Source organism: Colias philodice, chromosome 16, assembly GCF_061535455.1.
Source record: "Colias philodice isolate Cphi_HAF_F1 chromosome 16, ilColPhil1 Martin Lab GWU primary, whole genome shotgun sequence".
NCBI lineage: Eukaryota > Metazoa > Arthropoda > Insecta > Lepidoptera > Pieridae > Colias > Colias philodice.
The window spans coordinates 5,496,935-5,519,676 of record NC_143101.1 but is presented as its reverse complement, the minus strand read 5'-3'; the positions used below and the strand labels follow the sequence as shown (position 1 = coordinate 5,519,676).

The 22,742-nt window shown below is 32.1% G+C and overlaps 1 protein-coding gene across 1 annotated transcript in view; it reads left to right on the top strand.

Annotated features, from left to right (window-relative positions):
* Positions 1-21,837, top strand: part of LOC149481660 (putative peptidoglycan muropeptide transporter SLC46) — a 43,032-nt gene extending 21,195 nt beyond the window's left edge. Inside the window, exons 2-5 of the mRNA XM_089704824.1 lie at positions 178-279; positions 3,034-3,255; positions 17,215-17,371; positions 21,595-21,837. Of these exons, the coding sequence (XP_089560950.1) occupies positions 178-279; positions 3,034-3,255; positions 17,215-17,371; positions 21,595-21,682 (569 nt within the window). The 3' untranslated portion in view covers positions 21,683-21,837. The remainder of the gene's footprint in view (positions 1-177; positions 280-3,033; positions 3,256-17,214; positions 17,372-21,594) is intronic.
* The last annotated feature ends 905 nt before the right edge of the window (positions 21,838-22,742 follow it).

The following is a 22,742-nucleotide window of genomic DNA, read 5'->3' as shown; positions in this document are numbered from 1 at the left end:
GATGGTTTTTATGTAGAGAAAACGTAAATATGTACCACGGGCGAAGCCGGGACGGACCGCTAGTTTTTCATAAATTAGAATTATTTTTAAAGCGAAAGACGTGGCTTCGACTTCCTCCAAGTGATCCATTTTTTTCTTTTCTTTTAAATAATTCTAATAGATATTTCATTTCGTTAGGTGAGGCACAGATGACGTACTGGTTTACACGCTACAAGTTCAAATTCACCGAAGTCGACTACAGTTTGTTCCTAACATACTCCGTCCTTGTGGGCACTGTTGGTAAGTTTTATATCCATTTTATTTATAGGCATAAGTATTATTTATTTATTTATTATGAAGTACATAGCCATTTTGATTTGTGAATATTATAATAATTTAGTTTTCATTTATTTGTCATATTTATTTCGCTTCATTTTCCATTCAGGTTTTATGCCCAATAAATGAGTATGATCGACATTTAGGAAATATTAGATAAATACTAAGTTTATAAGTCTAACAAGTTTGTTTATTAGGAAGTATTAAAATGTTGGAAATATAGGAAAAAAATAATATCATGAATACCAAATATGAATCACTACGTAGACGACATTATAACGCGTAATTTGATTGAAAGATGCGTAATATTATCAACATTACTAGGAAATTGTAATCAAAAGTAAACCAACCACGTTTACATTCCACTTATTGTGCACTGATTCAATTAAGGTATACGCCTTTTAAAACATGTTTCATATTAATAATACAGAGGATTACATACAGATTTAAAAAAAATGATCATTTTAATGTAACGTTCAGTTTAGTTCAGCTAGAAATGTTCTTCAAATCTTGATTAATGACGTTGAGGCTTCAAAAGACTTATAAAGAGAGTATAAAAGATGTATGGTGTTATCGGGGATAGAAAAATTGGTATGGGAATATGTGCCTTCAAAATTTGACGATCGAGGCTTATTCCACTTGTGTTATTCCAAATAATAAATCTTATTTTACGGCTAATATCACACGCTTTGATAGTCTGTAAAATGAGTTTAAATAAAGTGCTAGACTTTACAAAACAGCAGATAGTAAGTCATCATTAAATATTTAATGCAAGTAATTCTTGGCACGCGAAAGCGTGCTAGAGAAACAATTAATTAACTAGAGTTTTTACTTTGTTTCAACAATACCTTTACCGAGAGTCAGCCAATAAAATATAGATTCAGGAAAATTAAGACCTTTACAATGCAATGAGGTGAATATCATGAATATGACAATGAAAATAACAATTTTACTCGACGCAATTGAAATAAATGAATATATATCTCCTTTTTATTCGTTTTACAAAATTATAGAGAATCGGCTGCTATAAAAAACATTGCAAAATCAGTATGTTTTTGTTGATTTGTCTGTTTACATTACGTTTTTGTGAGAATAACTAAGTGCAATGTTACGTTCTTATTTACATTTGGAAATGGTAATAATTAAGTCTTGTTTTTCATTAAATACCAATCTCTATAAGGCTACTACTTAAAAAGTGGACTTGCAATTTAGGCAATTTGTCAGTAATTGGATATAATATAATCTGGATAGAAAACTTATATTGGAATTTTATAATTCGTGTTCCTTTTAAAAAATATAGTTAAGGGGCACACACTTTGCGTAGTTGTTAGATACGTTTATCAGATTCTTCCTTCGTAATATTTGTTTTGAAATGTGTACATTATTTTGACTAGTAATGTTTTTATGTTTACTATGTAAACATCGCTTAATACTATATAACATGACGACGGAAGTGGCGATTAATTGCTCAAAGAAATAATTAGATTTTATCAGTAGTGTGCATACTGCTTTAAATTGTGTAAACATAGAGACAGCGTGTGAATTTTAATTGAATTTTACATGACACAGGTATTAAAATATAGAGTTTATTGACATAGATAATAATATTATGATACCCTGATTTGAATCTACAATATCGATATTCTTGGTTTAAGTTTTCTTTATTTTTTATGTTTTCTAAGACACTATATTATTTAAGTACACGTGGTAATTTCATTTATCTTCAGAAAGTTCTTCAAAGGAACTCATCAGCCATACTCAGTAGGATTATTTTTACGGTCCAAGTGTAAAACTCAAGAACTAATTGTCCAAAATATATATGTGACATTGGAAATGAGTTGCATTTACTAGGAATAGGTAACTTAAAACAAATTGAATATATTTTGTCGATTAAGAATCTATTTACAGAATTGCATCTACCTATATCTATTTAAATAAATATATGCAAGACAGTATGTATAGAAAAAGATTAATCAGTTAGTACATACCCTGTTGTCTACGATTTGGGAAAACGATATTCTAATAAACATCTAAAAGTAAGAGTAATACTGCTAACATTAGTTCTTATAACAGGCAACAAATAATCTTAATGGACTAGTAATTTACTTTGATATTTGCGAAGGAAAATATCTCAATAATTATTTGGAGAATTGTGACAAGTTTGTTTGAATAGTTAGTATTTACAATAATATCGAATTTACCAATATTGATAGAGATATTAGTAGAGCCCACAGCACGACATTTAACATCGAGAAATTTTCGATAATTAATTATTACCTTTTTTTATTTTTATTGTACAATAGGGGAGCGCTTGGCCACAATCTCGCCTGATGGTAAGCTGAGATGTGGCCTAAGATGGAGCGCGCTTCCCTAGAATGTACCTGTTCACTCTCCTCTTGAAGACCTCCAAATTGTACTCGTTGGGGAACACAGGTTCAGGAAGCATCTATTAAAATATACCTTTCAAATTTAACCGTGACCGTTATTACGAACCAAGCAAAATAGCCTTATCTATTTTGCCTGGACCAAATGCCAATAACATAGTTGATTTCGATATCATTGTTAATGTACAAAGGCGATAGTTTGAACTTTGACCTGACAAAATGTACGACTTGCTACAATCAGTTCATTATAATAGACAAAGCTCATTTAGGTTATCCAGAATATTACTGTAGAGGAATAGTACTGAGTTAGATACTAAAAGGCAATTTTCCGCAGGTTCCTTCATAACTATATACCTCTTCAGTAAGAGATGGAACATAGAAGATAGCATCATTGGAATGGTTGCGTGCGTGAGCAGAATTGCAGCCAGCGTGGTGTACGCTATGGCCCCCTCGAGGACCGTGTACTTCCTCGGTCCAGTCTTGGACATGTTCAGCGCGGCAGGAGCTACGTCACTACGATCTATTGCCACTAAATTAGTCAATGCCGATGAAGTTGGTAAGTTTCGCCATATATTTATGTTAGCTACAGTCAGCGGCATCGTACCTACATATATTAAAAGTCTATAAAGTAATCCAGGGTACAATTTTGCTCAGTGCCAAATTTGCAAAATCGATGAGCCGTTTATGTGTGAAATAATGACAAACATTCATCCATTAACCTTGATAAATTTTCGCGTTTGTTGCGTTTATACCTAAAGTAGGATGATACATACTCAGTGGTACACAATAAATGTCAGAATAGCTTATACAAAGAATGGCAGCCAATAACTATTTTGTATACAGAATTTAAAATTTCACTTTTTTATTAAATTGTAATGACTTAAAGAAAATATGTGGTGTTTATAAAATTGCCTGCTATATAATCCTACCAAACACGATCTAATATATTTGTTTGGAGTCGTATCGTCTGATTCAAACGTTACGTTACAATCAGACGAAACGACCTTCAATATTGCACTGAACTCTTGTTTTGATGCATTGCAATTGCAGCTGCTGTTTCAGTAGCAGAATATCAAGAAATTCGATGTATTACAAGAAAATAGGGCATGTGAAAGCCAGCGTGTAATATCTTTTGTCGGGTTTGGATTTGTCACATCGGATTATTAGAGTGAGATCACGTGATGAACAAGTATTTTCACAATCGATACTATACATTATTGGTACCAATTTTTAGTTACTATATTCATTATACACCCAAGATGAAACAGTCCAGGAAAAATTGACCTGATCATATAGATAAAAAGATTCAATTTCCATTGTGGAAATGGTGTTGAAAGCTCAGAAATTTTAAAGGGATACTTGAATTCTTCACTTTGATTCATTATCATTGTTTATTTCATTTCAGTTCAAATTGACAAGAATCAATTATCATGTGCTAGTTTCATTAGGTTGCTTTTAAAACCGATCGGAATTATGCAATGGCGCACGCGATCAAGTATTTTAGTTTTTCATTAATGAGTCGATTTATAAATACTTACCTATTTAAGTGTTGCATGATCATGCTTCCAAATCAAATTAAATTAGCATTATCGTCTATGATATTGTTTACAAGCGTTTAGTCAAACGTTTCAACAAAGAATCGACAATATAGTATTTACATATTAATGACCTAGCTATAATTGCTTAATCATCTATGTGGTATGAGACTTGCACCTAGTGAATCATTTTATATCCATGTTTCATATCCTAATGAAATCACAAAGAAATAAAACAAATCATTCATACTTTTAAAAAAAATCCACCTCAAACGCCAGTCAATTTTCTGCTAAGAAAACAAAATTTTGTTCTACTAATACCTATTATAAGTGCGAAAGTATGTGAGGATGTGTATGTGTGTGTTTGTTACTCTTTCACGCAAATACTACTGAACCGATTATAATGAAATAAAGCACACATATAGAGGGTAACTTGGATTAACACACAGGATAGGTTTTATACCGGAAATCCCACGGGAACGGGAACTATGCTGGTTTTTCGTTGAAAACGCGGGCGAAGCCGCGGGTGGAAGCTAGTATTTAAATTTTTTTGCAATATTTTCTTATTTCTATCCAAAAGACATATTATGCTAAATATAATATTATCGATTATTTGCTGTAAAAAATAAGTACATAATTAGTTTCAAGGATTTTATAAATTTATACTGTTTGAATAGCGCCAGAATTCAGTAGTATAAGTTTATTCAATAGGAAGTCGTATAATATATTACTTCATAAAGCGAAAGACCAGTTTCAGTGAACTATAAAAAATTTCATTAACACCTTAGCAAATAACATTTTCCAATCCGATGACTAACAAGTACAAATAAAAGTGTAAACACTGATTTACAGATTCTAAGAACTGTCGATAGGTATTAAATGCCGATTTTAACCGTGAATAAAGAAAATAAAATATATCCGACTTCAAAAAAGGGGGATTCCCTCTAGTCCACGAACCAATAAGAGGTTAAGGTATAAAGACTTTTATTCCTATAAATAAAACATAGCCCATTGGCATTCATCTTAGATCGACATCTCGGCGAATATAAATTCATTCATTCTTATGCATTCGGGACGCTGACAATTCAATTGTTTTTACGCGAATCAATTCTGTTTTAATGTAAATGTATACCTAATTGTAATTATTAGTCCTCGATGGCCAGCGAGCGTCAATCTCTCTTTTGCGCAAGTGAAGTAACGACTCACCTACAAAAGTTACGTTTATTATTGGCTGGTAATTAGTCGCGGTAGTTTGCTTACTTATTTACTAGCTTACGAACCGCAGCTTTGCTCGTGTATTCAAAGGAAATTACTATAGCAATCAGATATTTTATTCCAGTAAAAGTAGTCTATGTCACTGTACTCTATCTCTAATCACTTCGTTGCGACCTGAAAGAAAGAATCAATGAACAAACACACATTCGTATGTATAATAGGTATTAGGAAGGATCACACGTCTTATTTGTAATTGAATCACTATACTTAAATCTCTTGCGAGGTACGATCGTTCGACTGATGAAACGCTAGATCATGCATTATATTGCTGTATTCTATTCGATAAAACTAACTGGTACATTATCTATGTAGACTACTGAGTCTCATTCGTCAATAACATTGATATTTTTCTTGTAAATAGTATGACTTGTTTGAAAATTTCAGACATAACATACCTACCTACATTACAATATACACATACATTTAATGTTTCCCATGCTCCTGAATGTCGCTTCCTGCAAACATTTAGCAATGTTACACTTATATTCATAGAGCAATTAGACCATAACCGATATAAAACTAGTCCTAAATGAGGTGTTGCCAGTCGAAAATTTCTAGAACGTTCCATAATATGGATTCCACAATTATGAGTAACTAAGTTGGCAATTTTAACATCTCAATTTATTTCCACAATAAATCGATAACGTAAAAAGCGTAAACACACGTGTTAAGTTTTGTTTTATGACGCACGGGAAATAATTTCATGTTCTTTCCGAATCTCCATATTACGGTGCATTTGAACCGAATGCTCATTCTAACCCTACTTATTACTTTTGTCAAATTCTTTTAGCGTAAACAATTCTTAGTGCGTTGAGAAAGGTTCTATGCAATGTTCTCATAATGAACAACACTGAATACGAGTTTTCGTTAACACTAAAAGATCACGAAAGAATGCTCTTGCTCTAGCTCTATGTTCGTTTGATGTAAATAAATGCACCAGTTAAACAGTGAGTTGATTTTTTTTGAACATCATTATACTTATATATACCTACTTGTATTTTCCGAAAATATTAAACGCAAAGTTAATTCATAAAGTTAATGTATTTGGCATAAATAAGAAAATCAAATTCCGTTCTTTTATTATATTTTACGCATGGAATTATTTAATCTGTACCTACCTGCAATATTAGGCGATACATAACATATTTTATTGATATGAACTAACTAGATTGCTTCGCTTCGTTTGCACAGAAAATAAAACAAAAAATAAGTCGTTAACCGTAACCAGTTAAGTTAGACCGTTAAGTATAGCCAATGCTATTAAATGTTGGTAACTTCATCAAAATCCCTATAATTTCTCTACATGACAATCGATAGGCAAATCTTATATTGATCTGAATAATATTTTTTCTGTATAAACAGCGACCGTATTAATAAGTACCTCTTATTTCCAGACATGATTACACCGTGAATTGTACTGATGACTGTCAAATTCATATTATTTATCGCAATAACCAGTCATGGTTTATCACGGTATTATATGAATTTGACAGTCAGTTCAATTCACGGCGTAAACTGAATGGGATTAAGAGGTCATAATATTACGACCCCAGGTATAACGAAAATTCTAGATACAATCCTGCCTAAGAAGAATGCAAACCAAAGCTAAAATGCATCTTGTTCCAAATTATACTGGAAGTACAATTAAATGCACGCTATCAAAATAAATTTATAAATACAATTTGTGAACTGTGTTCTAAATTATTATCAGTCCTGCGACGGACTAATTTTGCAAATTTTCAGTCGACTTTAAAAAAAGGAGGTTTTTAATTCGACTGTAGTTTTTTTTGGTTTGTTACTTCAGAACTTTCGACTTTGTGAACCGATTTGATGATTATTTTTTAATTGAAGACTGGTGCGTTCCGGTTGGCTCTATTAAATTTTGTCTAGTTCTGACAATTTAAGTAGTTTAGTTTTTGTTTAAAAATAATTATCCTTTATGTCAGAAAAGCTTAATGTCCAGAAATATTCATTGAAAAATCTAAAATATATTGTTCTCTTCAAGAATCTTTTGTGTGACGTGTTAAAAGCGACTCTTCAGACGACGACAAACACTTTGATCTAAAGTTATGAATGTCGTTGTTTGACCTAACGCCTGGCTTATAAAAATATGGATTTTTTTTATTTTACAATGTTTATTTACTATATTATACGTATACTCTAGATGTTAAACTAACAATACGTACGTACGTACGTACCTACTAACTATATTCGTATAAGTAATAGATATACAAGTAAGAAAAAGAGCAAATATTTAGAAACTGTTTCGAATCATATCTATTTCATAATAAGGATAATATTATATTACTAGTTCTTAAGATTTTCAAAGGATTGTTGATCACGATGACACGGGAAAATATACTCACATTACTCAGTGTAGAGAATCAGACATTAAAAAATAAGAATTTTTTTTTTTTATGTGAAGAGCAGGCAAACGAGCAGACGAGTAAAATATATTATGCTATTAAGATGCTGAAAATTAAACTATGTATTTATATATTTAAATCGACGAAAAGTTAAACAGATATTATGCATCGTAGAAATAATAACATAAGAAAGATAATAAGAAATAATTATTGGTGACTGTGATGCACATAAACGAATCTCCGTATTTTTGTTATTTTAAGTCCCTGTGTATTTTTTTGTGTTTAACAAAAAAAATCTAATTGCAATAGAGAGTTTTACTGCAGTCATTGTTATAATTCCGTTTTAATGGAAACATTTTGATATTGTTATTTATAAACTGAGGAAAAGCGTAAAAATTCTTAAAGAACAATGTAAATACGATTACGAAACGAAACCTTGATATATATTCCATCTCTCGTTATCAATATTAACTAATTACACGGCTATTGTTTGATATTCTAAATTGGTATAGTTTGCTCGCTTGCTTTGTTGATTATCCAAACAATATATTTAATAACATTATGTATTGTTATAACAAAGAGCTATGAAAAATATCCGTATAATTTGTCCTTTGCGAGTAAAGTACCAAGTTGTTTGAAAATTTGAATACCAATATAGTTAACTAGCTTTCCGCCCGCGGCTTCGCCCGCGCAGTCAAAGGAAAACCCGCATAGTTCCCGTTCGCGTGGGATTTCCAGGATTGCGTCATTTTCCCGGGATAAAAAGTAGCCTATGTCCTTTCTCGGGTATCAAAATATCTCCATACCAAATTTCATAAAAATTGGTTCAGCAGTTTAGGCGTGATTGAGTAACAGACAGACAGACAGAGCTACTTTCGCATTTATAATATTATTAGTATAATTAGTATATTAGTATATTAGTATTAGTATGGATTATAATTTGACATCTACAATCGTGATGAAAGCATTCGAATGGTTATTTTCCATTTTTTTGTCTGTCTGTATCTTTACCGAGAATTGCGTTGAAACTATAAATAGAAATAAATAGATTAGATCTTTCTTGTTTTGAACAAGTAGAATATTAGATATAATATGAGCTTTTTATTCCGAATTTTAACATAATTCTGCTTGGAGAGAAGATGTACAGAGATTGTGAAAACAATACACGCACTAACGAAACAAAAAAAATGTGAGGAGAATAATTATGAAACATATTAAAAAAAATATTATTCAAGTTGTTAAATATCAGCGGCATCCTGAAGTCAGAAATTAAACAGTGATGCTCACGTGCCTCGAGGAACAATTAGATATCTAGGTGACCTTACCAAATGTGACATTATTCCCAACACGGCAATCCATACTAATTATAATATTATAAATGCGAAAGTAACTCTGTCTGTCTGTCTGTTACTCAATCACGCCTTAACTACTGAACCAATTTGCATGGAATTTGGTATAGAGATATTTTGATACCCGAGAAAGGACATAGGCTACTTTTTAGTTTTTACCCCGGGACATAGGATAGGTTTTATTCCGGAAATCCCACGAGAACGGGAACTATGCGGGTTTTTTTTGACTGCACGGGCGAAGCCGCGGGTGGAAAGCTAGTTTAACATAATAATATCTGCGTATTCAAATTGCCAATAAACTAAACATCAAATACATGCCGAGAAATTGCTCCATACATATAAAAAGCTAATTTATTTTATGCTTATTACCTTTCCCCAAATGATATGTTGTCGTATCATTTTCATTTTGTATAAAATCCATACTAATATTATAAATGCGAAAGTAACTCTGTCTGTCTGTCTGTCTGTTACTCAATCACGCCTTAACTACTGAACCAATTTGCATGAAATTTGGTATAGAGATATTTTGATACCCGAGAAAGGACATAGGATAGGTTTTATCCCGGAAATCCTACGGGAACGGGAACTATGCGGGTTTTTCTTTGACTGCGCGGGCGATGCCGCGGGGGGAAAGCTAGTATCAAATAAATAATTGAAGATTTAAAGCAGTGAATCAATATTAATATAATTTGTAGAGGTTTTGTCAACTTGGCCAGCGTGGTGGATTATGACCTGAACCCTCATAGGAGGCCCGTGTCCCAGCAGTGGGAACGAATATGGGATGATGGTGATGATGATGAAACTATGATCTTAAAAATGATGCACCAGTTATAGAGCATAAACATAAAAAAATATACCGGCCGTATTGAGAACCTCTTTTTTTTGTAGTCGGTTAAAAATAAACATTCATTAACAAAGGTAGGTTTTTATCACAGGACAGAATACTATAGAATAATTAAATATTCTACACACTATAAAAACTTTCATGTAGTCCGAAAAAAAGCCAAGAACGTTGCTAGTACATATTTTATCAAAAATCAAAAGTCAAAAGGCACAAACCCAGGTTTAAACTTACGCGCGATTTGATATACGTTCAACAAAACTGCCGTTAATTACTTTAATTCGGTCACCAGTAGCCTGAACTTCCATAAAAATGATTGAAGACGTCTGTTGCGCTATCGCACGAAAAATATACTTTAAACTTCGCATAATTACACAACTTTCTGAAATATGTCTCCAACGAAATTAGTAGCAGTCGCTTTAATAAAATTATATTCGAGTTTCATGACGATTCAGCGAAATGGAAAAACTTAGTGCTTTTTATTGAATTCTGTATTGTTTTGTATAATGCTGCTTTGTTATTAAATTTTACAATTTATGTGCGATTTCGAATTTTAAATTAAATTAGTTGATAATAAGCTACGGAGTTCTGAATAGAAATTATTTTAGAAATAGAAATATGTAGTGCTCATATTATTTTAGAAATAGAATATACACTAGCTTCTCGTTGTGGTTTCGCCCGGGTTGACCAGGAATAAACTAAAACATAATATGGTAGCTAACGACACTAAAAATAATGTAACGTTTAGCTAGTGACAGAATTCTGAAAATCACGTCGAAAATCAAGTTTATTTCGTACGAAAAAAAAAAACTTTTCCGTGCATTATTAGTATAAGTTCGTAATAAAATTGAATCAATACTTCTCAATGCGTCAATAATAATGTTATCAGAAATTTAACTCTTTAGTGGTTGATTTTTATCAAACACTAGCTGTTGCCCGCGACTTCGTCCACGATTCGGTCGTTTTTCGTCATTCGTCGTTTAAAAAAAATACGTGACACTTTATTTTTGAATGTTCTTAATTGTCTCTTATAAAATTTAACTACATTAAAATTGAATACTCTGATAAGAAAATCTTAAAATCATCGAAAATCATAGACATCGAATATCTGAGGAAAACATGAATGAATGTGATTTAAATTCTACATTTCTTAGTAATTAAAATAATAATCTAAATTAAATGTAGATTAACAGTTTGAGCGCACCATTATAGAATATGTACCTAAGTAATAAATTACGTTAGTTTACATTGTAACTTTACTAAAAACACGATGACTTTCTTTCGCGCTCGGTACCACAAACTAAACATGTTTGTGGTACGTGGCCCGCGTCACTTTACCCCCCACGAGTTCCCCTCCGTTGCTATGCGAAAATACATTCGTCGCCCTACTGTAGGAAAAATTGTAATACTGCGGCCTGGGCGTTATAACACGCTCAGGGAATTCCTGAGTGCTGATAGACTTCCGTCTATCGGCATTTATACCAATTTTATATTAATATCACCATCTTGAGGAAAAGCTTCTAATGTCGATTTAAAACGCATATATACGGATTAACCTGATGAATTAACATGTTCTAAAATTGTGAAATGAGTTCAGTTTTAAATTCGAGAAATATTGATTTCTTGTATTCGATTATTCGTCGTAGTCGAATACAAAATATATTTAAAGAAACTTAGGTTGGCCTTCAGGCAAAAGGGATCCTATCAAATGATAAACTTGACCTTGTATCTTAAAAGTAAGAATGAAAGGAGCATCTAATAATTGTTGAGCACCAAAGGATCATTTAAAACGCAATACTATAAGAGCTAATATTGTCTAAGAACTGTTTAGATTGCACATGTTCCTCTAAAACTTAAAAGTAGTGATTTCAAAGGTTCCGGCGTATCTTCAAACGAAAGCCGACTCCTTACTCCACTTTAAAGCATTACAAAAAGAACATACTACGTTAATATCGCCTATACAGAAGATGATCTGTAATCAATTGTGAGGTTATAAGCAAACCCACTTTTATATTATTTTGTCGGACCACACCACCGAATTTGTAGATTGATCTTCTATGTTTACCTCTAAGTCATTAAGACTATGTCGAAATCTGTTTGCAATAAGACGGGCCTCTCGCTATTCGTCCGTTTAAAGAGACCAATAGTTTCAATTCTTAATCTTTCATTAAACAAACTTATTAATCGTTCTTGTCTCAAATAATGGTAATATTCGCGTCCCTACTCTAGTCATTGCTTATGCTCATGTTCATCTTCGAGAGATCGAATAATATTATGGTGCACCCTATTATTTGTCAAACGGTCTTCATATTGAGTAAAAGTTTCAGAATTCTCGAGATAAAATATGACGATCGTGATCAGCTGTGAGACGTAATTCCCTCTCAGTGAGGGTTTCGGTCTCACGGGATAGTACAATATGCCATTTGCGATCAGCTGTGAGACGTTATATATACCCTCAGTGAAGGTTTCGGTCTCACAGGATAGTACATGCCGTTCGCGGTCAGCTGTGAGCCGCAATTCTCGTTGTGAAGCGGTTTCAGGTTCGGCATAACACATGTTGTTTTCGGTCAATAGTAAGCCTTTTATCTCTAACGATCCTTGAGAACTCTTATTTCTCATTTTCTTAACTTTGCTCGAATTTCGATATATAAAGATTTTTTAGGTGGCACTGATGCGGGTGAATAAAAATTAAAACGGACTAAGAGTGTTATAATCTCAATCATCATCATCAATACATATAATAAAATTGTGGAAAAGTGATGTCTGTACAATTAAAATATGTAGAAAAAAATTAGCAGGTGTTATTATTATCGAGAAATCGAGAGAAACCATTTTTTTCTCTTAAAAGCTCCCCCCCTCCCACTTCCCGAACTCCGATTGACCGTAATTTATTTTTCCTTACATTTTTATCATATCCTTTTCTAATGGGTTTCATCCTACTGCGATTTTTTTTTGTTTCAAAAATTATCTACCCTGGTGTATAGGTAAATTTTCCACATAAAATGTCCTTTAAATTATGTCGTATTATATTTTTAACCCCCGACGCAAAAAGACTGGTGTTATGTGTTTGACCGCTATGTATTTCTGTGTGTGTGTGTGTGTCTGTCTATGGCACCGTAGCTGGCTAACAGGTAAACCGAATTAGATGCGGTTTTTTTTGTTAGGCAGAATATTTTCCGACGCTGGTTCTTAGATAAAGTGTATCAAAATTGGTTCATCCACTTATTATACCTACATAGGGGTAAAAGTGGGAATGAAAAAAATGAAAGTTGTAATTTATTTTTAAAGATCGTCGGGAAGTTTATGAAATTATTTATTCCTTTTTCTATACACTTTTCTTCGTCTAAACGGTTTAGTTACGTGCTCTCTCTCTCTTCAGCCTTTAGTTACGTGCGTGAGACAGGAAAGATCTAATTTGGATTTGTTTCTGGATTTGATAAAAACTGAGTATCGATTAAGCTGATCAGTGGCTACTGGCTACACCATAGATTATTAAAAACATCCGTTTAAGAAAGGAAGGAAATAGAATTTGCTCCTCTCCCCCCCCCCCCTGGTTCCTAAAAAATAATATGACATAATTTAAAAGAAATTTTACGTAGAATTAGTTAGGCATTTCTTTTTTGATTTTCGATATTATATACTAATCATAATTTTTAATTACAATATGTAGTAACTATTTGGTATAGGTTAGGCATTTCATTTCTTGATTTTCTTTAATAATTTGGTACGTAAGTTTTTTAGCTCAGTTTAGTAAGAAATTTTAATAACAATTCTTTTAATTATTTATGGTAGTACAACAGTACAGTATGGTTGTACGTATTTACTCAATAATTGTATGTTAAGTAGTAATTCAGCATGGGCGTAGCCACGGTGGGGCTGGGTGGGGCGCTTACCCTGGCTTTGATCTGGTAGGTACTAATTGTGAAGGGGAGTGGGCGTGGGCGTGGGATTGGGACTGAACGTGGCATATGGCGTGGGAGTGCGAGTGGGCGCGGGAGTGGGAGCATGAAAATAAAAATGATTTTTTATTGTTGCCCCACCCTGAGCCCATGGTCATAGGTCCCATAGTCACTATTCCACGCGAACGAAGTCGCGGGGACAGCTAGTAGACAAATATAATCAGAAAGCTTTGAACTCCTAAGCTCAACCATAAAAGATAGACATTTATGATGTCGGGAGATATTTTTTATATAATATGGAGAACATTTCTTTCATACTTGATTTCTGTGTAGCTTTAACCATTAAGATACACGCATTAAGAACGCACACGCGACGAAAGCTTAAAAATGGAGTTGCTGCTCTGCTCACGAATATGAAAAATAATTGTACCAAGTTTCGTTTAAATCCGTCGAGTAGTTTTTGTTTCTATAACGGTTATACAGACAGACAGACGGACAAACATTTTTGACGTCGATGTCGATCTCTAATCACCTCGTGATAGTTATTTAGGAAATATATTTCATGTGCAGAATTGACCTCTACAGATTTAATATAAGTAGGTATACATATATTTAGATTCCAATTTCCATGTAACGTTAAATTCGACTATATAATAACTAACAGACAACGCAGGTTACTCTCGTTTCCGTAAGTTGAGGCGGCTACATATTCGGTCCTAATAACATGACTTTTTGTGAACGAAACGACAGCGCGGTTTAATTCGATGGCAACACCATCAGAAAAAAGGAAATATTTTTAACTTTGAAAAAATATTATGATTTACACTATTAATACTATTTTAACATTAACACAAAATATAAGACTGTGAGTGTGTAAAAATAAATCCAGCTAGTTTCACATCACACTTATGTTTATAATTAGGTATACGACATGAAAATATATTAATTACCAAGCAATAATCATACAGATAAATACTGAACAAAAGTATTAACAGTCAAAGTATATTTTTACTAACAACATGTAAATGATGAAGGAATAATAATTATCAACGAACTAACCTTTTTGTATTAGAGTCCCGCCTCGTGATCGAATTATTAAAACACGAAGATTTTTAAAAATGTAACCAATGAACACAATCAATATTAGATTAACTGTAATGGTGTCTAGTTTGACTTAAAATAATATACATCTACCCTCACTTTTAAAAATGTAGTATATTCACACGAATTATATAAGCGCACCTTATAGGGAAGGGAAGATTTATTATGGGTTAAAGAGTTAAATAAATAAATAACATAATTATATTTAAATTATTAATTTTTAACATTGTGTTCAGTAGTGTTAACATGTAAATTGATTTGATTTTTACGAAATCTCATAGATGGCGCTGAATCAAATTTGTCTTTATAGTACTAAGATTCATTAAAAAGTTTCTCTGCCCAAATAACGTAAATGACGTAGTTTTTATAGTGTAAAGCTAGATAATAGCATGGCTTACTCAAAAACAACATTTAAACATGAGTCTTTAGATTGTACGCTGTCGTAGTTCACGGAATACGTAAGAAAAGTAAAGGTTCACAGCTCCTCCCCCGGAGGTGATAGCATGATAATATGTTTAAAAAAACCTCACACGACCTGTTAGTAATATTCATGCAAAATTTGAAGTCAATCTATGCAGTACTTTTCGAGATTAGCTCGGACAAACATACAGACAAACAGACAAACAGACAAACAGACAAACAGACAAAAATTCTAAAAACTATATTTTTGGCTTCTATATCGATTATAGATCATGGATTATGTATTCTTTTAAAAAAATATTCAATGTACAGTTTTGACTTTCCTACGATTTTATTATATGTATAAAAAAAACCTCACACGACCTGTTAGTAATATTCATGCAAAATTTGAAGTCAATCTATGCAGTACTTTTCGAGATTAGCTCGGACAAACATACAGACAAACAGACAAACAGACAAACAGACAAACAGACAAAAATTCTAAAAACTATATTTTTGGCTTCTATATCGATTATAGATCATGGATTATGTATTCTTTTAAAAAAATATTCAATGTACAGTTTTGACTTTCCTACGATTTTATTATATGTATAGATACCTACCTATTGAGTTGATTTGAGAAAGGAAAAGTACCACGTGTAGACAGGTACATTTATCTTTACAACAATTTGAGTAAAAGCGGGCTACTCACATACCTGCAGCAGGGGCGATATTGGAATTGCACACTTAATTGGCTCCTTAATTGTGATGTGTATAGGCAAGTAGGGGGCATTAGAGAACAGCTGAAATTGCTCCGACCGCGCGCCGCGGCCGTGCAACCGGTGCAACCGAGATTGTCCCTACGGTTGGTGTGTGAGTAGCCCGCTTTATGTGCACATTTTGTCAATAATATCACAATAATATTTTCGCTAATAATTAGATCAGTTAATATTGATTTTGACGCAAGATGTTTCAGGACTATTCAATTTGCATCCGTTAAAAATGACTACAAAATGCAATCCGAGACGCTCAGACAGTTATACTTGGATGACCTTCGTCTATGATCAATATTCCTTTATGTAAAACTTTATATAACTTTAAAGTTTAAAGTTCAGAAATTTATTGACGACCCAACTTCCTGGCTCGTCTATAACCTATTAGATGTTACAATTACTTAGAGCAATTTTTTAATATTTTCAATATAAATAATTAAATAAAACCAACCAAGCCTAATTTATTGAACACTCTACTGAGAGAAGTATTCACAGTAAATATAATTCTAAGTACCTAAGTGAACAGATGAGTCAGTAATTTTAAATTTTCGGCGAAGTTTCCAACCTACGAAAAGACGAAGTTCCCATCTAAATCTTAAAAACCGTAATATCACATGATATCACTAAACATAGCCAAGGACAGTTTCATTGAGGCAATACTTTTAAATAAATTACCTATTAACTTAGATCCTTGCGTGTAACAGCCACGACGTCAGACACGCAGACAGCCATAAGAAACAAACAACAGAATTTCAAACTAAAGCTCTTGAAACAACATATAAATACGACTCTATTCTTCTGGAAAACTGTATGTACATATTTAAGCTAGATTCGTATATTAATTGTAAATTGTTTATAATTTCTTGAAGATCTCATCCCTTCGCGTTGATATCGCTCAATTAAGACTACACCATCCTGCCCACAACTATAATACTTTTGAATCCTATACCATCTAACCTATAAATCATCTATTACAGGTAAAACGAGCTCTCTAATCAGCATATCAGAGGCTTTGGTTCCTGTCATATACTCGCCCGTGTACAGCAAGGTGTACCTCAGCACGTTGTCAACGTTCGCGGGAGCTTTCTATCTCATCAGCGCCAGTTTGGCTGTTCCCGCTATTCTTATATATTTGTAAGTATATAACTATAAAATAAATATCTACACTAACCGATCATATGTGTAGATTGGTTACCACATTCGATTTTCAAAAACGGCACACTTAAGCACATATGATTACCCGTCAAAGTGAGGTGGAATATTGTGATTGGAAAAGAGACAATTGATGGAAAATGTATCTAATTAGCCGATTTTAGACTAAATACAATTACAAACAATTCAATTGAATTTTGATATTCTTACTTCCCTACCTATGGTGTGAAACGTAACACAAATGCGTCACACAAATCACATTCGTCTAGTTTATTGTAGAATGTTATACAATGTATTCAGTTTTAAAGAATCGAACAATAACACTTGTAAATGCATACTTCCACGTTGCCGGTTCTCGTTGTTTGAATGGCATTTCAACATTATCGCAAAAAATATACTTGCGGTCAACGCTATCTTGCCCTTCTAACGATTTCTATTGGCAGCCGACCTTGAACTGTTAGAAAATGTGCTATTTCTGAAATTTTAAGAATTACTATAATCGACCTTCTATCGGCCCTATTTTGAGACAGTTTTTTACTTTTATTCCTTACAACTATTACGATTGGTCGTTCATTTGTAGTGTTGAAATTAATTTCATGTTGAATGAAGTAATATTTTTTACTAGTTTCTTTTTAAGAAATCGTTAAAGGGCATGTTGGTATGTTTTTATAAAGAAAATTTTATATAAACAGGGCCTTTACCCAGATTTTACCAATGTTGCCATATCGAATAAAAAAGCACTCAGTAACGAGATAATACAGTAATGAAGTTAGTTCAGCTAATTATAGGTAAACCAGAATCTGATGGCAATTAGGGAAATCAAAATTTTGAGTGTGCAACCCTAGGGAAAATGGACTGAACGATCTTGATACTGCTTATTTTTTAGTTTGTTCTCAATATCATTAGTCACATTACATAAGTGGACAATACTGTACTTAATAATGAGATATCGACTTAATATTATGTAGGTACATATGTACTTACATGTATAATATACATATTACTTTTATACAGGTAATACATATTATTATTTACACATACCTATATTTGTATGTTCATTATCATTATGCCATGTGAAAATATCGATGTTATATCGATAGAAAACTAGACTGCTTATATTTTTTTATAAAATAAAATAAAAATAAAATAAAACTGTTTATTTTCGTAAGTATTATCAGATACACACATTATTAAATTGACTTGGACAGCTTGGACTTGACGAATAGCCGTATTGGATACTCCTGTAATAAGTTTTCATAAAATTATATTCCAATCAACAAATAATATTATAGTTACCTACATATAATATTTTTTAAAATTGAAAGTATCAAAGCGGGTAAGTCCAATTTACCAATAAAATCTTCTAAATTGAAAATTGTGATGTGTTTGACCCTTCTTCATCAAATATTTTTCTACACACATTATAAACAATACCTCTTGCTTGTGATAACAGCGGCTTTTTCGACATTTTCGAAGATTTTTTAGACAAAATCCTAAAAATTATTTATCAACTGCAAAAAAGACAAATAATTTGACAACCAATTTGATAGTTGTCAAATAAGTTGCCACATGAAAATCTTTTATTTCTTAAATATAAATATGCCATCAGATTCTGGTAGACCTATATAAGATTTTAGTTAATTTTATGGTGTAAATTTTACACCATAAAATTAACTGATAGTGACATAATATTCCATAATTCGTTTGTGTTACCTATATATATATATATATGGGTGATTATACAAAAATGGGGTAACTTTTGAGGATATTTTGTTTACTATATGTATTTTTTATATCAGATTGTTACAAATTAGGGTGTATATGATAGCTAATCTAATGAATATATTGTTCCAAATCGGGCCAGCCACTTTTTTAAGTAGATTGTGAGATATTTTAAATTTTCTGGAATTGGCCTCTAGGGGACTGACGAGGCTAACATGGTACTGATAAAAAACACAATTTTGTAATATTCTTAAAGAAATTGAATGAAAATTACTACAAATCTCTCAGTTTTAATAATGGCACATGTCTTTTAAGTATTAAAATCACTTAGTTACGTTTAAAAATGATAATTAATAATATGTGATACTGGGAAAAAACAATGTCTCAAGTTTCAAAACAGCCTTCTGATATTTAACGCTACGTGAATATTCTTACTCTCTTACTTAACTTTTACTACTTTGACTTAGTTTTACTTGATATGTCAAGTAATTTACAAACAATAGAAACAAAAAAACGGCCAAGTACGAGTTGGATTCCTAACAAACCTATTTTTTATTATGTTTGTAACTAAAAATTTACACTTTTAGCAATTTTTCCTTTATCTATGTTATAAGACGTTGCTATCTACCAAGTAGAAGTAAACTATATAGCAGTTTAAAGTAGACTGTATACACGGCAAGCATCCTGTGTGTTTTTTTATTCCCTTGCGAATATTGAATTTTGCGGAAATTTGCAGTATTAACAGATGTAGGTATCTTTTGATTGCGTTGCGTTATAAGTTTGATTTTTTTACAGCCCCAAGGGTTCTTAATCTTGAGTATCTAATATAAATTTCAGATTGATACCTCCACGCGTTCCAAAAAAACGTCTTAACAGACAAACGGACAACAAAGTGATCCTATAAGGGTTCTGTTTTTTCCTTTTGAGGTTCGGAGCCCTAAAATCTATCAATATTTATGTTAAAAGTACTAATTATAGTAAAATTAAAAACCAAAGGCTCGAATGAAAGTCTCATCTGAGTTTTCATAAGAGCCCCTTGACATTTTTATAATGTTATTAAGTATATTAATTAACTTTTATGTTATTTTGAGGTAATTTTACTTCATAGTATTATACGTATACGTATTTATCTGATAAATATAAAAAGCTATGCCCTGAAAGCATCAAAATCAATAATTAAAATAAAATATGATCTTTTTAATAAAATTATTAGTAGTTTGTTTCAATAGCTCTTTTCTTTGCTACTCTTTCTTAAATGTTTCTTCCCTAGTCAAATTCAGTTTCTTTTAGAGTGGCGCATGATGTTTTAAACTGAAATATAAAATAGAAATGCTTATACCAATAGCAATCAAGATAAAAGTTCTCAAAAACGACTGAATCATCAGTACTATGGGGTCGCGTCAGTCCCCTGGCACGATATCTGACAAAGGACTGATGCCAGCGGATTGATGAAAAGGGACTTAATATGAGGTTATAATCACAAATTATGTTTTTTTGTCTAATTTCTAATATCAACAAACTATATTTTTACAAATCATAGTTAACCATTTATAAATGAAAATAAAAATCAGATTAACAATAAAATAACGACTCACCATAGGACTGAAATGTTGACTGGCGCAGCAAGATTTTAGAGGACAAACACAACCCTAGCGCTGGTACAGTTATGACGGCCGTCAAAATATGCGGTGCACAAGTAACTTCATTACCAACATTAATACTTAGACAGGGATTTGACCTCGACTTGGTGATATTTAGCGAGAATTTCAAATTTAAAAAACACACAACGGACTGACTAGTGAAAACGATGACAAAGTTTAATTTTATTTTTTAAATAAAATGGAAAACATTGCGTTATGAAAGTTGTAGTATATAATACTATGTACATCAAAGATTGTAGTGAATTAGTAAGTTTTCTTAAATCGATGATAATGTTTAAACGATAGTCACTTGATTGTTGGTTTTCGGAGTTGTGACATGCCAAAGTACTGACGTTTGAAGCATTAATTTATTTTTTTTATTCATTTGTATTTTAAATAAAGAAGTGAAATTGAGTGACCAAATAAAGGACGCTTCATTGTTTTAAAATAGATTGTTATTTGAATAAAATATAATAAGACTTTGTTTAAATTGGCTGATGACATCGAGTTACCCCATTTTTGTATAATCACCCATATATATATATATACCTATAGGCTATAAGTTATAACCATCGTATAAATGGTACAAATATAACATAATATTTAATTATGTGCTTTCAAAATAAGGATTCCATCTCAATTCATCAATGTTCTCGTTTTATTATGCGCGCGATATCTTTTTTGTTTTATTTTCTTTGTGCTTTTAATTTTTAAACTGACTCTTTCAATGACAATTTTGTTCAATCATTCTTTGATGTCATCATTTTATCGCCTTTGTATATGTTTTGCTAGCTACCACCTGATGGTAAAAAAATTATAAAATATTATTATTATATATTTCAGATCACTGTTTATCATACGCCGAAAAGAGACTGAGATGGAGCAGGCCGCAGCCACTAAACCTAAGGATAACGAAGTTACAAGATTTTAGCGAATTAATATAAATTATAAATATAATAATTATTACCGATAGTTATTAAATTAATAATATTATATAACTAATGTATTTATTGTTAAGTTTTATTAATAATGTTATCTACAATGTACCTATTGGAAAATCTCAATAAAGTTAATGTTTGTATTGAAGGAGTTGTTTTCCTTTATTCCATAGCTTAATTTTTTTTTCAATGATACTTGATAGGTATCTACTAGATTTGAGGTTCTTGCCTGATTGACTAGCTCGCTTGCTCGTTTAACTTATTGCCTTTTTAAAATGCCAGCAAGCGATATTCGACAACATGTCCATGTTCTACCATCCATGTTGTATACTACGTGTCCACGTAGTATTAGTGACAAGCACTAAGCACTTAGTTACTAATCACGAGAAAACCAGCCCTTATGCGTGTCTCAATTTTTAGTCAACAAGATTTTCTTCATTGATAAGGACATTGGCCTCTTAAAGCTAGACGAAGACTTATAGTTTTTTTCATTGCCATTAGGGACCAAATTCAAGTTGACGATAAGAACTTGGTTCAGGAAAAAAATAGTATATTCCCAAAAAAATAAGTTCAGAAAAAACTAATTGGACGAAATGAAACAACTACCTAAATAGTTATACAAATTATGAACGGTTAATGACTAATGAGTAATATAATTTGATAAGGAAATTTCAATGTAAGATCCTATATTAATATTACACCAAATAATATTGTTAACTTTATTTATTTAAAAAATGTACCTACTACCTAGTGAATCATAATATGACAGCAAAGATTATTTAAAGCTTTCTCTATCATCCCTCCAACAAAAAAAAATTGGTTGTCTGTAAAGTCGCTTTACTGACGATAGTTGAACGTGACAACGTCTGATTGTGCTTCTTTGTCGCTCGTTCCGCGATCTCGCTTGCACTTCAAGCCTTACATGGAACGCCTCAGAGCGAAGTAACGCCGCATGAGTCATGTTTTTTCGTGCGTGCAGCCAGCTCTATCAAATTATAAGACGTTGTCACGTCAAAAGTTAATTTAGCCCTCATTCTTCTTTACAAATAGTAA